The sequence below is a fragment of the Glandiceps talaboti genome, chromosome 12 (genome assembly GCF_964340395.1).
Source record: "Glandiceps talaboti chromosome 12, keGlaTala1.1, whole genome shotgun sequence".
In the NCBI taxonomy this organism is placed as follows: domain Eukaryota; kingdom Metazoa; phylum Hemichordata; class Enteropneusta; family Spengelidae; genus Glandiceps; species Glandiceps talaboti.
In genome coordinates, this window is record NC_135560.1 from 10,016,881 (window position 1) to 10,035,040 (window position 18,160).

General features: G+C 33.9%; 1 protein-coding gene across 1 annotated transcript in view; it reads left to right on the top strand.

Annotated features, from left to right (window-relative positions):
- LOC144443240 (S phase cyclin A-associated protein in the endoplasmic reticulum-like) overlaps positions 1-15,794 on the top strand; it is an 87,946-nt gene extending 72,152 nt beyond the window's left edge. Inside the window, exon 29 of the mRNA XM_078132661.1 lies at positions 12,870-15,794. Within this exon, the coding sequence (XP_077988787.1) occupies positions 12,870-12,967 (98 nt within the window). The 3' untranslated portion in view covers positions 12,968-15,794. The remainder of the gene's footprint in view (positions 1-12,869) is intronic.
- The last annotated feature ends 2,366 nt before the right edge of the window (positions 15,795-18,160 follow it).

Below are 18,160 nucleotides of genomic sequence, written 5' to 3' on the forward strand. Positions count from 1 at the left end.
AATGTTTGATGAATCAGGAGCTCATTGACAGAGAGACAAAAGGGAAAGTCATTAAAGGGGAAAATATGGGTGAAAAGTAATCTGCATGGAAATGTTTGTATCACCCTACAATTAGACCCATTCAGTGATTAGTTATGCTTCAATGGTAATGAGCACACAAACGATACATCCTGTCAGAAATCAATAGTAAAATAAATATTGAGTTCCTGGTTCTCTCTGAAACCCCCCCCCCCTCCCCTCCTCCCCCAACACACAGTTCTAAAATATCGAGTCTCTGTTTCTCTTTGGAACCCTCCTCCCCCAGTACACACATTTCTCTCTCCAACCTCCCAAGTTTGTACCACCTATAATTCTGTGATTAGGTATGCGTCAGTAATAGTGAGTATGCAAATATACATGATATCAAAAAACAATGCTAACATAGTGAGTCCGCGTTTCTCAAACCCTCACACACACACACACACACACACACACACACACACACACACACACACACACACACACACACACACACACAATGCACAGTGCTGTCCCATCTCCCAAATTTGTATCACTGTATAATTGCAAACCCGTGATTAGCCATGCTTTTATGATAATGAGTACAGAAACATACATCCTGGCAGAAATCATCATTAAAATATTGAATCCCCTGTTTCTCTGGGGAAAAACTCTTGCCCAGCACACAAACACTCACTGTGCTGTCCCGCCTCTCAAGTCTGTATTGTTGTACATTTAAAACTCTGCAATTAGCTATACTTTAATGATAATGAGTATGGAAAGGAAATATCAGAAGTCAATACTAACACATTGACGCTATTTCTCAGAAAACACCTTCTCCCAAGATATATATATATATCTATAATTAATTAGCTATGCTTCAGTGATGATGTGTACACAAACCTATTTCCTGGCAGAAATTAATACGAAAAATGTTGACACCATTTCTTAGAAAACACCCTCCCCCACTATATATATATATATATATATATATATATATATATATATATATATATATATATATATATATATATATATATATATATATATATATATATATATATATATATATATATATATATATTAAACTATTACGCTCTGCCACTGCGGTATAGAGCACTGTCTTAGCAGATTGATAATCACCGAGTTATATATATATATATATATATATATATATATATATATATATATATATATATATATATATATATATATATATATATATATATATATATATATATATATATATATATATATATATATATATATATATATATATATACATACACACACACAAACACACACACACACACACACACACACACACTTAGTGTTTTGTCATCTTCCACATGTGAATGACTGTATTATTAGAATTCTGTAAGTAGCTATACTTCACTGCTAATTAGTACGGAAATGAAATTTCCAATCCGAAGTCATTACTAAAATATTGACCCGTTTCTCTAAAACCCTCCCCCAACATATACGCACATAGTGCTCTCCACCCTCCAATGTTTTTTTTTTCACTTTACAGTTATAAACATAACTCTATGACTAACTATACTTCACTGTTGTTACTTCCTGTCAACAGTCGATACACACCTATACAATACAATACTTGTTTTTGTCAAGTCTATTTTAAGCCATATTTTGCCTCAGATAAGCGTTCAGAGCTTGTATTACTTTTTGACCAGATAAATCTAATAAATAATAGAAATATTGAAATGAAATGTAGATTTTAGAAATGTACAAATATTGAAATACAAAATGTATTATAAAAAAATAAAATGTACAAATTTAGAAATAACAAATAAAATGTAGAAATGTTAAAATAAACAAATTGTAGAATTTAGAAATATCGAAACTAAAATATATATGAATTTAAAAATGAAACAAATTAAGAATTAAAATTTTGAAATTATTAAGATATGTAAGGGTATAGTAAATATGATATAAAGAAACAAATTACAAAATGTAGAAATCTAGAAATATTGATATTATAGAAAATAGAAATTAAAAAATGTAAATATATAGAAATATCGATATTATAGTAAGTAGAAATTACAAAATGTAAATATATAGAAATATTGATATTATAGAAAATAGAAATTACAAAATGTAAATATATAGAAATATCGATATTATAGAAAATAAAAATTACAAAATGTAAATATATAGAAGTATCGATATTATAGAAAATAAAAATTACAAAATGTAAATATATAGAAATATTGATATTATAGAAAATAAAAATTACAAAATGTAAATATATAGAAATATCGATATTATAAAACATAAAAATTAAAACATGTAGAATTTAAAAAATATAGAAATATCAATATTATATTATAGAACATAGAAATTACACAATATAGAAATCTAAAAATATAGAAAAATTTATATTGTAGAGCATAGAAATTGCAAAATGTAGAAATTCAAAAATATAGAAATGTCAATATTATAAAACATTGACATTATGAACATGTAGAAATTCAAAAATATAGAAATGTCAATATTATAGAAATTAATAATTACAAAGTGGAGAAATTTAAAGATGCAGAAACATTATAGAACATAGAAGTGTAGAAATATAGAATATAGAAATATCTCTCAGTGACGAGAAATTCCCTGAATTACCGGGAATTTAGTATTTCACAGTATTTTAGATTCTGGTTCCACTGAAGTCTTATATATTTTGCGAATACATTAGTGTGACACAAATTTATAATAAATGGCAAAGTTTGTTGAAAGGGTATCAGTGACTTAGGGCAACACATTTCACATTTTTTAAACTATAAATGATTACCTTTAATGTTGATATTTATAGTCAGCTGTTGATGATTCATCAAGTAGTAAGTTTAGTTTTACAATCTACAAGTTTGGTTGTATACACTGGCTTGTATGAGAATCTACAAGTTTGGTTGTATACACTGGCTTGTATGAGAATCTACAAGTTTGGTTGTATACACTGGCTTGTATGAGAATCTACAAGTTTGGTTGTATACACTGGCTTGTTTGAGAATCTACAAGGTTGGTTGCATACACTGGCTTGTTTGAGAATCTACAAGGTTGGTTGCATACACAGAGAATCTACAAGGTTGGTTGTATACACTGGCTTGTTTGAGAATCTACAAGGTTGGTTGCATACACTGGCTTGTTTGAGAATATACAAGGTAGGTTGTATACACAGAGAATCTACAAGGTTGGTTGTATACACTGGCTTGTTTGAGAATCTACAAGGTTGGTTGCATACACTGGCTTGTTTGAGAATCTACAAGGTTGGTTGCATACACTGGCTTGTTTGAGAATCTACAAGGTTGGTTACATACACTGGCTTGTTTGAGAATCTACAAGGTTGGTTGCATACACTGGCTTGTTTGAGAATCTACAAGGTTGGTTGCATACACTGGCTTGTTTGAGAATCTACAAGGTTGGTTGCATACACTGGCTTGTTTGAGAATCTACAAGGATGGTTGCATACACAGAATCTACAAGGTTGGTTGCATACACTGGCTTGTTTGAGAATCTACAAGGATGGTTGCATACACAGAATCTGCAAGGTTGGTTGCATACACAGAATCTACAAGGTTGGTTGCATACACTGGCTTGTTTGAGAATCTACAAGGTTGGTTGCATACACAGAATCTGCAAGGTTGGTTGCATACACAGAATCTACAAGGTTGGTTGCATACACTGGCTTGTTTGAGAATCTACAGGGTTGGTTGCATACACTGGCTTGTTTGAGAATCTATCCATCCATCCTTTGGTCAAATTGAAATTTGTGAAAATTATTTTTAACAATTCTTGTGATAGTGACTATCAGGTTAAAATAATGTGTGGGTGTGTGTTTATTATGTAATATCCCGTTACCATAGTAAAATGAAAATAGGAGTGAAAACCTTGGAAAAATTTGAAATCGGCAACCTGGAAAGAAAAATTTGAAAAGTGCTAACTTGGAACTATATCATCCAGAATGTGGGGTCAAAGGTCATATCTGTGTTCAAAGAGGCGATCAAATCTGTACGTAATAGTTTTAAAACCAAAAGTGAAAAGTACATAAGTCGAAAAAGAGGGGGGGGGGTGTTTAAAAGTGCGGTAGATACATATATACCCCTACTGTGTGAGTACCCCTTCCCCTCCCCTCCCTGAGGTAATACATAATGCACGAGTGAAAACCTTATACTACTGTATTCATCCTACAATCGTACCTTTCACCTGAGAAGTATGTTAGACTTGTGCATGTGAAGTTCAAGTGATAAATGTAATGTCATCAGGTGTTAACACTAACCTGTAATTGTAGACACTGACCTTGTGTTATATTTCTAATTAGGCACACCAGTGTTAATCCAATTTTCATAATCAGTATTTGTTGATAATTAGTTGATGTTGTAATTTTGGCTTTACGATATAGCCACAGTATACTGTACGCTGTAAATTGAATGAAAAGACAGTTTCAATGACTGCATCCATTTATTCTACCTACCTACCTACAGACATACACTACTTTGATACAGTCTCTCCGACTTGCAAACACTCACTATCGCGCACCCTCATCATCCTTCAGACTCTCAACCATTCACCTTCCCTCAAACTCACACATACTAACCTCCCCCAGAATTACACCCATTTACCTAATCCCACCCATTTGCACATCAACCTTCTCCAGACTCATACCCATTTACCACCCACTACATACCCACCTGTTCACCCATCCATTACTCATCCACCCATCCATTACGTATCTTACAGTCTTGTATCCATCCACTGTATTAGACATATACCCATTCTTTTGCTTATCCACTATTACTTATACCCCCATTCAAAAATCCCTAGTCTAGTACCCATCCAGTCTGTCTTAGACTTGTACCAATTCACACTGCCCAGTCTTTTACCCGTATAGTCTTGTTTTAGATGTATACCCATTCACAATGCCCAGTCTTTTACCCATCCACTCTTACTTATACCCATTCAAAAATCCCTAGTCTAGTACCTGTCCACTGTCTTTACACGTATACCCATTCACACTGCCCAGTCTTTTACCCATCCACTCTTACTTATACCCATTCAAAAATCCCTAGTCTAGTACCTGTCCACTCTGTCCTAGATTTGTGCCCATTCATTGTATATATAGATTCCCACCCATTCCACACACACACACTATTGTGCCTGTACAACCCACACTCAGACTCAGTCATAAAAGATGTAATATTGAGAGGTATAGTGTTACCATCTAGTGTATGAAATCAATTAAACAATATTTCATATGGTGCAATCACACTCCTACGCAGTGCTGTTGTAAAAAGGTCACCTCCACAACCTCCAATCCAACTTTCCAAGTAGCACTGCATTCAGTGGGGGCTATTTTGGATTTTTTTGTAAAACCATAGCATTCAAATACTAACGGTAAACATCGTATTAAAGGGTAGATTTATTCATAAACAATATAAATATGAATTATTTTTTCTTTTTGGCAAAATTTCTATATCAATAGAAAATTTTTTTGGGAAGATACGTAAAGGAACACTGGTCACTGGTTGACATACCAACTACTAACTAAATATATACTGCACTAGGTTTTAGTGGAATTGTATATAAATGTAATTTAACGAAATATATTTTAGAATTGAGACACTGTGTTTTATCGATAAATTAATTATTAGAATGTTTGTTTCATGTTAAATATGCATTTCAAAAAAGTAGCAGGGTAAACTCTGTGATAGGACAAAAGTGGCCACCATGGTATAAAAACATGGTTCTTATACCCTGTGTTGTCAATGAATAAAGTAAAGGGGTGCTAAGTCATCTCATAACTTCTTGGCGTTCTCTAAATGAAATGACAGTCATGCGCCAAACAACACGTCACTGTATGTCAAAATAGTGAAAAGGACTCTAAAGTGCCTTAACCAAAATGCTGACTTTCAATTTCATCATTGAGTAGCGTCAAAGTAAATAGCACTGAGAAGGATATGGATTGGCTAAGACCATCAATAAAAAGTTACTACCACAAACCATGTAACTTTTACCACTAAAAGAGTATTAATTTCTGTATTGTGCAGGCCAATACAATGAAACATATAGAAAGAGGGATAAAAATTATGGGTGGTATCAACCGTCATTTTATCTCAATTCAGAACTGATACAGAATATAACACTGAATCAATCTTCATATAAACAGTGGCTAAAAGTTAAATGACGCCAGGAAAGTGGCAAATTTCGCTTAATATAATTTTACACGTTTGATCTCGAATTGTAGACGTGCAAAGTGACATTGATGGCTTTGATAATAACCGTACTGCCACTCAAAATATGGCCTTCTTTTATTCTCACTTCTGACAGACTCAACAATGTGACAAATGAAAAATCGGAGATTACGGATGAAAATTTTTCTCCTAGGCAAAGGTCGCCCCAGTGCTGTCACCCCTGTTTTATCGTGTATAGTATAGCAATTACTCTATAAATGAAAACCCGTTGGTAGAAGTTAACAAAATCCGACAGGTACAGAAATATGATACATGGCGTCTTGTTTTTTGCACCAAGTTTGACACCATATTTTGTGTCTGCTGTCTTAATGTGAATTGTCATCCGCTGCATAAAGTGTTGAAAAGTGTAAGGCTTAATGACATAGCTAACGAGTTGTGACAGAGAAAGAAAACCGTACGCTATTTGATTCTAATTTAATGCGACGCTAAGCAACCTCATTGTAGCCCAATTATGTTCTCATGTGTAATGCCACCAAATTGTTTTAGTGAGCCACAAAATGGAGCTATTTTCATTTGAATCTATAATAAGCATTTACTTTCATCCCATGGTTGTGGGGGCAGAAGTGTCACCAGTTTGCTCTGTCGAGATTTGTCGTCAAATTTCTGGAATGAACTAAATCGTAATTCCAAATGGAAACCAACTGGATTATTGTACAAATTGATGATGTCAGCCATAGCTACCACTGGGAATATCAACGGTTAGGTACCATCTTAGGCCTGTATGAAACATTGACAACATTTTTTTTTTTTTAAAGCAAGTGCATGTATACATGTTGATGATACTTTCAATTCGTAAACGTACTGTAACATTCTGGATGACTTAGAAATGATAAACTCAGAAGCAAACTTTTGAATGATTTGTTTTATTAAAGTTCCTAAATTTCAGCAATAACCAATAATTTAAACTCAGATACACACTCGTTGGGTCACCATCATACATACAGTCAACAACGACATTGTGATTTTTCTAATTCTGTCGTAGAAGGCTTCACTTTTTTTAATTATTTTGCAAGTTTGAAGAAGTATATAGGGTCGGATAGGTCATGAGAAACAGAGAATGAAGTATGGCCACCCTTATCTTAGGTCTGTGTAAACAACTGATAATGTTGGACAGGGCGCCATTACACTTCTTGACTCTTGTAGTCGGTTGTCAATCCAGTGTTTAACACTGTACTTTGGCATAACACAAAATCAAGATATTACAGTGAAGAAAAAACGACAGCTAAAGACAGGAACTTTAGTTGATTATTATTAAATATTCACTTTCTTTACACAAATTGTTTTTGTATTCTAGTTCATCAACATTTTCTTGTAATTTTTCAAGTAAGAGAACAAGAATAATATACTTTGAACATATTCAAGAAAAATATGATCTACACATGTTATGAATAAACGAACATAGTCCTCAAGTATTTCTTTGAGAGATTTGGAATACTTTATTTAATTTTGGACAAAAATGACTAGTTTTCACTGAAAATAATTGTAATTTTTTTTTAGGAAGCGCTTGATTGTTGGCAGTAGTACTTTCACCAAATCTCATATGCTTATTAAAAATTAAGGAAACAAACTCTGTTTCTTAGTTTTTGAGGATTTTTAACCTACGATTTTTTGAGAGGGAAAAGGTGGAAACTGTGATTTTCAAACAGATGTAGGAAAATATTGTCATAAAGGATGCCATCTGTCAAGTCATATTTTTGAATAACATACCTGGTTGTGTTTGGAGAAGTTATAGACTCGCCACGGATTGGGGTCGTTGTAAAACTTAGAAATGCTCTAAATATTCCAGTGAGTGGTAGTATAAATCTAATTTTCACTACATCTTGTGTGTTTTCTGACAGGAGAGTGTTGATTTCTCTTTGAAAGCGATTGAAGTGAAATTCCTATCAATTGAATGGTTGTTGAATGTGTTTGTTGAACTTTGAAATGAGAGCAATGTAGATTTAGAAATATTCATTCTAACACAGTTAGAAATGTTACAATATCCGTTTTACAAGTCTAAACATGATTGTTTACTGATTAACTTTTAAAAGGAACAAAAAAAAAATTAATCAAATTTCTGAAAAGAGACCACAATAAAACGTAAAAATGAAAGCATATAGACTGAATTCATTCACTCAAAAAAAAGAAAAGTTTTTGTCATCTGTTGAATGAAAATTAAATTTTTGAAAAAAAATGAATGTACAAATGAGCTGCAATTAATCATTACATCTTTTGAATTTCCCTCAGATAAAATGACACTTTATAAATCATCAGAAATCATCACTTTCTGGTTCATTTATTGTTCACTCTTTTTGTTTCACGACTTTTTTTCATCTCTCAGAAAACGATGAGTACATAATTGTCTGACGAGTTATTTTTGTTCATCATCTTTATTCAGTTAATAAACAGAGAAAAATGAATTGGACAACAAAGACAAGTAATTATTGCACACAAAGATACAACTGACTTGTAGAGATTTGTTACCCATTCAATATATGTTGGTATTAAAATGACTGCTGCGTTGTGTATCGGCAGAATGGAAACAGTTTAGTGTGTGTATGGAGGCTGCTTTGTTGTTTTTGAAAAGCTAGGAAGCCTTTAGTCAGAGTGGAGGGGCGGAATTAAGTCTGATACAATAGCATGGGCTAATTTACTGCTATTTGTGGCCATAGCTAGTTTGACGATATTAAACAACGTAAATGCATCACATGTACTATAGAGAAACTAGAACAGGCCACTCTAGCGAAAGTATGAGTACATTTCACCAGCAGTTAGTAAAATGCTTGTAATAACAGTACACGGTCACAAACCGAGACAATTCTATTTCCTGCAATTTTTTTCCTCTGAAAATGAGTGCTTCAAAGTAATTTGTGCTTTCCCACTACACCAGCACCAGATGAGAGGGGTCAGTAGTAAGGTCGAAGGAATCGGTCCATAAAACGCACACAAAATAGCAGGAGAATGTTCCACTAGTGAAACAAAAAAAGTGAATGATGGAAAAGTGTTTTTTCCTAAATGCATGTACACTGCATGCCTTCACATGAAAAAGAGTTTGTCACTTTATTGTACTTAGAAAGCCCACTTTAGAGTCGTGAAAAGTAAATTGTGCCAGATTTTTTAGAGACAAAGTAGGGTCGTGTATATACATACATTCACTGATTCTGATACAGAAGCTTACATCTAGAATTGTGTGTGTGTGTGTGTGTGTGTGTGTGTGTGTGTGTCTGTGTGTGTCTGTGTGTCTGTGTCTGTCTGTGTGGATGTGTGGATGTAGATATCAGACTGTCGTCCTGTCTTTAATAGCGAACCTAATGTAGACACCTTTGGTTATACAGAAATTTACGACTGTAGCATGAAACAGTGATTAATTATTTCCATCTCAAACCACCACAAAGTCAAATAATGCAATGTCTCAGGTTTTTCTATCTTTTAGCCTTCAATACTATAGTGTTGGTCACAGTATTGTTTGATGTGTACCTGTCACAGGACCTGTTGCTAGTTCAAAGATACATCATACACGCACACACATATGTACACTTACACACACTTACATACATACATACATACATACATACATACATACATACATACATACATACATACATACATACATACACACACACACACATACACACATACATACATACATACATACATACATACATACATACATACATACATACATACATAATGATACATACATACACACACACATATACCTCCCCCCCCCCCCCCCCCCCCCATATAACACTGTGTATTTTTATATGAGAAGAGGATTGTGCACATGTTACTTGGGGGATGGCATTCAGCCAAGTATACCCTAGATTTGAATGTAAAAACTTTCAGTTATTGATGCCCTTCAGTGTATCTTGAATACCATAACTCACAGGTAAGGCAAAAATTGAAGGAAAAAAATGTGTTTCCTACTAAGATTAAACCCGACTGACCCAGGTTTAAGCCGTCAGCCCTCAACATTTCTTAAAACATTTAAAACAATAAGATAAGAAATCGTTTGTCTTATTGACCTTATGCATGTCTGTTTTCTTTCCCAAGTGATGGCTGTACATATTTCATCAAACTATCACAGAAGGAGTATTCTGACTGACATTTCATTTGGTTTGGGGGTTGAAGCAATATTTCTCAAAAAATAAAAACAGTTAAAAAGATAAAATAATATAATATAACGTAAAATCCCAACATACCTATCCTGTTCTCTTAGGCCATGTTATCGGAAACATACAATTGGTTTTTTTTTTCGCCTAAACAGCTGACTATGTCTTCCCAGAATGGAACATGAAAGTGATTTGTCACATGTAAAAAAAAAAAAACAAGCCAAAAATGCAAGCACACAAATGACGTATCTTGGAACTGGAAAATCAACTATGATCAGAAATTTAGGGGGGTGTTTTGTATTTATTTATTTAGTGTAAAATGATTAGAATCGTGGCTTTTAAGCTAACCGTCCAAATCAACTATTTTGTGCATATAACAGATTTAAGCTGACTTTGACCGAGTTCTGTGAGATTACTCGGAGTAAAAAAATCCCAAACGTGCCTTCATGTATACTTGTAGTTTTGGAGGGGGGTGGGGGGGTGGGGGGGGGGGATTTCGTCGATGAAGATGTGCTAAAACAAGTTTCAATATCATCACTTATTGACTCCAAACAAAATTGTTTTCAAAGATAACAAAAAAATAAAAATTGGAAAATTAGTTTTGGTGAAATAAATTATTTAAAAAACTGATTGGCTTTCCTAAGAAGAAATTTCTGTATTGGTAATAAGTTAATGTACCAATACCAATATTCGAAATTACTCAGCGTGCATTATCAATATTACAATAATATTGAATGAAACATTCTCATTTTCAAATATCTACTGATCAGCATACCCAGAAGATGAGAACTCTCCTAATGAAACATGTTGCATTGCTTTATTGGAGGAATAGTATTGAAATGTTTCATTGTTACAGGTTTGTGTAAAGGCTGTATGACCTAGCTTTTAAGATGATTGTATGCAATGTGTGAATATGCTGTTTTGTAACAAACAATTTTTTATTTGTTAATGGTGCGAGCTATTTATGTTTTGTCAAGATTTCTAAAATATGCACTAAAGTAGAATTATCATGGTTGATTTTGTGAAATATTCAGATTTAACTAATTTAATTAGTTTGTATCTATTTGCATTTTGTACGAGAGAGAGAGAGAGAGAGAGAGAGAGAGAGAGAGAGAGAGAGACAGACAGACAGACAGACAGACAGACAGACAGAAACAGACAGACAGATAGAGATAGAGAGAGACAGGGAGAGATAGAGACAGACACAGATAGACAAAAAGAGAGAAAAACAGAGTGACAGAGAGAATAACAAAAATATTGAAAGTACAAAAATTGCAAACCGAGAAAAACAAAATTACACAGATTCTGAAAGTACTAACATTTTGAATTTTACGTCAGATCAGATCTTTTCATTATCCTGAAATGGTTGTAATATGCTGACATCAATGCAAATCAAAATGTAGGAATTATACATGTAGTTGCTAAAGAATGTATTCCATGGTTCTATTCTACCACTACATTTGGTGTCTCTTTGTTTTAAGAATATTACCATGTTTTGTGTAAAATAAAAACAAGTTTCGCTATAGTTATGCAGAGGTGACAATTTCTGTCAACTCAGTTTCCCAAAATATCATCGTATCATTGTATTTTCATATAGCTTTCCTTTGACTTCGCTTCAATTTTTTTTATGATATTTACATAATTTATTTCAAAATCAAAGTACAGGTACAGGCTAACTAACTTTCATTCAAAGGTGACGATTTCTATCAAGTTAGTCATTTTTGTCCGGATGATACCACAAAGTGGTATAAAGTGACCTTGCTGTGTTTCAACCTTATACTTTCTAGATAAATCGTTCACCCAATTCTATTCCATTTGCTAGTTTCCCAAGCTCCGTAGCAAGTGAATTTCCTTATCACCCTAATTTCCTGTAGAACAGTATCTTGAAAGGCCTTTCTAGAGCATAGTATGGAAGTCAGTCTTGATATTTCGATGAACAAATTGATTGCCATTCACGTCAACGCTGAACCATAGACTCGCTATTTAGTGTCAGTCACAATGACTTCCTATAGTGGATTGGTGTCTTTTCAATTATTTGTCAACCCTGGGTCAGTTCAAAACCATGTTACATGCCTCACTATACACATGCAGTTTTGCCATTGTTTCAGGTAGGAACATCTCGGGCACTGATTAGCATAAAAAGAGGGGCGGGTTTAGTAAAAAGAGGGGTGGGGATGGGGGGGGGGGGGGGGGTCCAGACCCAAAATGACAGCTACTGTAAAATCTAAAATCTTTATTTTGACTTTCATCGTGTACGTGACTGCAAATTTCGTCCAACTCTGGTCTGAATAAGATAATGATATTATGCAAATTACTGAGATTTATGCAAATTATAGTGTGGATGATTCTTCAAACAGGTGTTCTTTTACTTTCTATGCAAAGTGTGATGAAAATTATGTAATATAGATATCACCTCAATATGACATCTCATAGTTGAATAATGTAAGTAAAGATGAAATAAAGAATCTAGGGAAATCATGCTTTTGTTCTGATCACGGCTATACTTTTTTATTTTTTTTTGCAGACAAAGAAAAAGAAAAAGACCAAACATCAAGAATGGGTTTAGATAACCGATTTTCTGAAGCACTGTGGGAAGATGCCAAGAAGTTCTTTGAGCACTAGAACATTACCAGCCAGTGGAGTTTTAAAAGTCCTAGAGTTAGAGTTGAAATGTAAATATCACACAACCAGAAGTGTAATTGAAAACACAACCTAAATAATGGACTTTAGTTTGAGTGCTAGGAAAGATCCAACCATTGGCATTCATTTCGAGTGCTAGAATTGAAAACACCACCCAACCAGTGGATTTTATTCCAAAATACATGCTTAATGAGTGGGCGGTTTTATCCATAGTTGGTGTCGTGACAGGTTGAAATCTTGAGCGAAAGCTTGATTTTGAATCCAATGTTACTTTGACTTACCTCGATACCTATATATGGAAGTGCTCATTAAATATTCAATATCAAGGCACAAGCTAAATCATACAGTTTCAGTCACAGCGATCACTACATATTATTTCACGGTATGCCTCGTAAATGATTACGTTTTGTGTTCATATTCAACATCTTCTGGTTGATGTAGGCACTGATTTTAGTGACTGTACCGTAAAATACAAATTCGTTACGTTTTCTTACCCTGTTGTGTGTACAGCTACACACAAGCTTACCTATAGTTGATTCAATACACCTCACGGTGTACAACATTGAGAAGTAAGGCTTTCAAAAAAATAACCCAGTTTTACAGCTAGTGCAGTTGATAAAATGAGCAGATGGCCATCGAGCTTAAAGAAATATGTCATTCCAAACGTTTGTTTTCTGGTGGCTACATTCTAAGATTTTCGGACACCTTCTGTCCCTTGCGGTTGTATGAAATTAAAATCTGTGATTTCCAGTTTGAAACATGATATCCGTAAAGGCTTGACATGGAGAGCACTTGTCTTTAATAATTGGTGAAAGTTCTTTAGTACTAATGTAGCTCTAAATCCTTCATTCATTTTTTTTTTAAAACTGTGTATACTTGATATAATGTATTGGAATTTGATATGGTTTCTGTTAATAAACAAAAAAAAGAGATGATATTTTCTAAAATGATGTTTGCAAGATGTACTTAAGACTATTGTGTACAAATAACTTCATTTTTCTTTAGAAAACGTGTCTTTGTAAATGTGTACAAAATTTATATTGCTGTGCTACACCTATTGACATCAGTATTACTTTAGGCTAAATAAAAAAAAATAGTGTGTTTCCGATAACCAGACTGACCATAGTTTAAGCCCCAGACCTTAAACATTTTTTTTTTTTGCGTGCAAAAAAGGTAAAATGGTAACAATTTACTTCCGTGTACATAATTTATACCTTTGCCTCATCTGTGCTCACTTTTTTAAAAAATCGTATTCCAGGGAGAAACCTGGTAGGATACAGGTTGCAATGTGAATGCTTTAATCCTATGTGCTTATAGAGGCTGCAATGGATTGTATGCTCCCCCAGGGAGTTGTGAAAGTGATGGGCTGTTGTGCGGCTATAGATCTAAAGCACATTGAGCCACAGAGTGGGAAAGCGCTATATAAAAACCAACATTATTATTATTTATTATTAACCAGGTCTTTTTTAGACTATAACAGTACAACCTGTTCAATGTGTTGTCTAGCTCATAATTGTCTTCATTTACTTCTTTTACACCTCATCAAACTCTCACGAAAGTATTGCGACCGACAAGCATCATATCTTGGGGTCAAAGTAATTTAAAAAAGTAAAATAAAATTAAAATTCCGACTTACCTACCCTATTTTCTGAAGTCGTGTTATTGGAAACAAACATTTTATTTTATTTTGCCTTTTAGTTGATTAGTGTTTATTTTTAGATTTGATTTCCCAGCTGTAAAATTTATGTCTCTGCCCAACTATTGTTGATTATTGTTTTTTATGTTTCTGAATCCTTTGAAAATGATATATTACTTTCAACTGACAATTATATGGAGATACAGATAATTAACTAGGATTAGAAGTATGATTGTGTCTCTCCAGAAAATTCCTACTCTGTGTCGTGCCTCTAAGAACTCTATCGCTATGCAAAGAAAGTATAGATCCTGGTCTAGGACAACCTGATTAAAATCTGATAATAGTGTATTCGGCTCGATTTCGGTTTAGCTCTTACGTTTATTATTGTTTGTTTGTTTGTTTGTGATCACTCAATACCTACATCTCTCGCTAGTGTTCTCGTACCCAATCTCGCACTTTCGTGTAGCCAACCAGAATCTGTCTTACAATATAACACTCAATGTTCGAAATTGAAAGAAAGAGAACCACCAAACAATAATGATAATGCGTGCGTGAGATCTTTGGCACATTATGTGTTCTCATTCGTTGAGTAAATTCGCTCAGCGCTCTCGTGTGGATTGAGAACAGGTATGGTATTTTGTCAGATGTAGGTATCAGGCGCTCAAAAAAGACAAACAACAATAACGTAAGAGCCAAAACGAAATCGTGGCAAGTACACTGCATCGGATTTTAATCAGATTGTGTCAGATACAAAACAGGTCAGATCATTGTTGTGTGCTGTGTGTTTTGTACTCGTCTTTCCCCCAAAATTTGTACAACTCTTAAAGGAAACACCAACAGTTTTGCAGTGTATGTCATCAGAAGTAAAAGTGAAATATTGATGATGATTACTTGTTTGTTTATGATGATCTTCAATTTAGCAGTGTGGATATTATGTCATTCTTTTCTCAAGAAATTGTTGAGATATGTTTTGATCACAGATTGGTCCGAAATTGTGTTTTTTAAAGAGTATATTTGGAATGAGCAACAAACTATCTCTGACAAATGATAGTTATCCTGAAATAGACAAATTATGACACAGTCACTGCAAGAGCCATTTTTAGCACAACTGTAATTTTAAGGTTCGGTAGTGCTGTAGGAATGGCAAACTGTGTGTCTGTCTGTCAGTGTGTGTGTGTGTGTGTGTGTGTGTGTGTGTGTGTGTGTGTGTGTGTGTGTGTGTGTGTGTGTGCACAGGCATGTGCATTTGTGCGTGTGTGTACGTGTGTGTGAAAGATTTAAAAGTAAGAAAAATTAGACAGATTGTCCTGGTTTGTCATCAGGATGTCTAAGTCAAGAAATTCATACCCAGATTGACACGAAAATTATGCATTTTTTGGGCCAAAACTACTTACCAAGTGTTGAGCTGAATGGTCAGGTACTACTTTGTAGGGGTATTCCCATAAGTATTCCTTGTGCCAGCAGTCTTACAATACAATACAGGCAAAGCAATGGCCAAACAGTTGAGTCCAAAACCAGCAGTACTGTCACATTGTTGCCTTAGAGTTACCACCAGCACCAACAATTTCCATCCATACCCTACTGATCTCTTGTTTGAGATGTTACATCATTGTCCTGCTGCTGAAAATTATTGGTTTTATTTATCAGAGGATTACATTCATTCTTTCAGTGTATTAAGCCAGGGAGATCTGATAGGTTCAAGTTTGAACTACAATGATTTGGCAAGGAGTGGAATGTCAGCCCAATAGGTACAGTTTACAAGATTGTAACTGTGTACACCATGTGCATATACCTATGGAGTATATATTTAAAGTACAAGAAATTGGATGTAATTCTCTGACCATGATTCATTCTATTTCTGTGAGGGCTTACCTGAAACAAAATGTGTGCTGTCTTTTCCATTAGAAAATTCATTTGATAAACTTGTATGACTGAATTGAAATTTGTTGGGGAAGAGCAAGGCTGTGATGCATAACTCTAACACGGAATGTCATATCTTGATAGCTTTATGCCTCAAAAATAGGTGGGGGGGGGGGGGGGGGGGGGCGCAAATGCCATATCAGCCAAACTGTGTTCTTTAGTACTGATAATGTTTGTATTTCCTCTGTTGCAGAGATTTCCAAAATATATAATTTTGTAACTTACAACCACCTCAAAGACAAAGACTCCATTTTTGTGGTCTGTGTCCAGCTTTAATATTTAGGGTTACCTTTGACCCTATAAGGTCAAAGTCTTTGACCCTATGAGGTCAAAGGTCGAAATATATCTACACATCCAAATCTTGAATAGAAAAGCTTTCCAAGTTGTAATTGTACAGAATTATGCAAAAAACGAAATTGTGAATATGTAACCAGCACTGTATTCGATGTGAATAACTTTTATATTTGATGTATCTTAGAATTGTTGTGTAAGTAACGAGGAGAGAATTGTGTTATCTATCCTCTATAACTGTGACATGGTTTCATCTTATGGGTTTTATTTGTATTGAAAACATTTTCTTGTTTAGAACAGGTTTTCACAATTTGTACAAACTGTGTAAATGTATGTACACAATTATTTGTTATTTTGTTTTCATGTGTAGAACTAAGTCATTGTATTTTTACTTTTGCAGTGTCTTTGAGTTTTATATTTGATATTTATTAGTAAAAAAAACACATGTTGACCAATAGACTCTCTCAGTGTCGTTTCTTAACCCAAGTTTCCATTTTCCTTTTACATACTTTGACCTAATTTGTGAAGAACTCATTCAGGTTTTGTCAGAATGAATGTCCATCACATTGTTCTGTGTGTATGTGTCAGTGTATGTGTATGTGTATGTCCCTAGCATGTGTGATAGAAATTTACAACCCGTAACACCAAACACCAAAGTAAAGTGTTTTCTGTATGTACCATAATCATTTATAGCATCCATATCAAGTGTAAAAGTATACTGTTTCATTTGCTAATTGATCCCATTAGAAAGGCCACATGCTAGGCTTGGAAATAAACTAATTGAAACAGTACACTTTTACACTTGATATGAATGCTATAAACAAGCATAGCACATAGAGAAAATGTGTTACTTCAGTGTTACTAGTTGTAATATGAATGCTATAAACAAGCATAGCACATAGAGAAAATGTGTTACTTCAGTGTTACTAGTTGTAATATGAATGCTATAAACAAGCATAGCACATAAAGAAAATGCGCTACTTCAGTGTTACTAGTTGTAATATGAATGCTATAAACAAGCATAGCACATAGAGAAAATGCGCTACTTAAGTGTTATTGTTTGTATGTGTATCTGCTATTCTATGTATGATTGTGTCTGGGTATGTCTGTAACCGTGACTACAATGATTTGAGGAGGAAATAAATTTCTATTAAAAATATTTTTCATTGCATCCAAATCTTTGTAAAAAGTCGCAAAGAGATTATGACTAATATTTTCTGAGAGTCTGTAAACATAAAAAACTTTATTTGAAATCATTTAGTTTTATTTATATGTTTACGTCGTATTTTCAACTTTTTCTATATTCTGTAATCAATCATCAAGTCTTA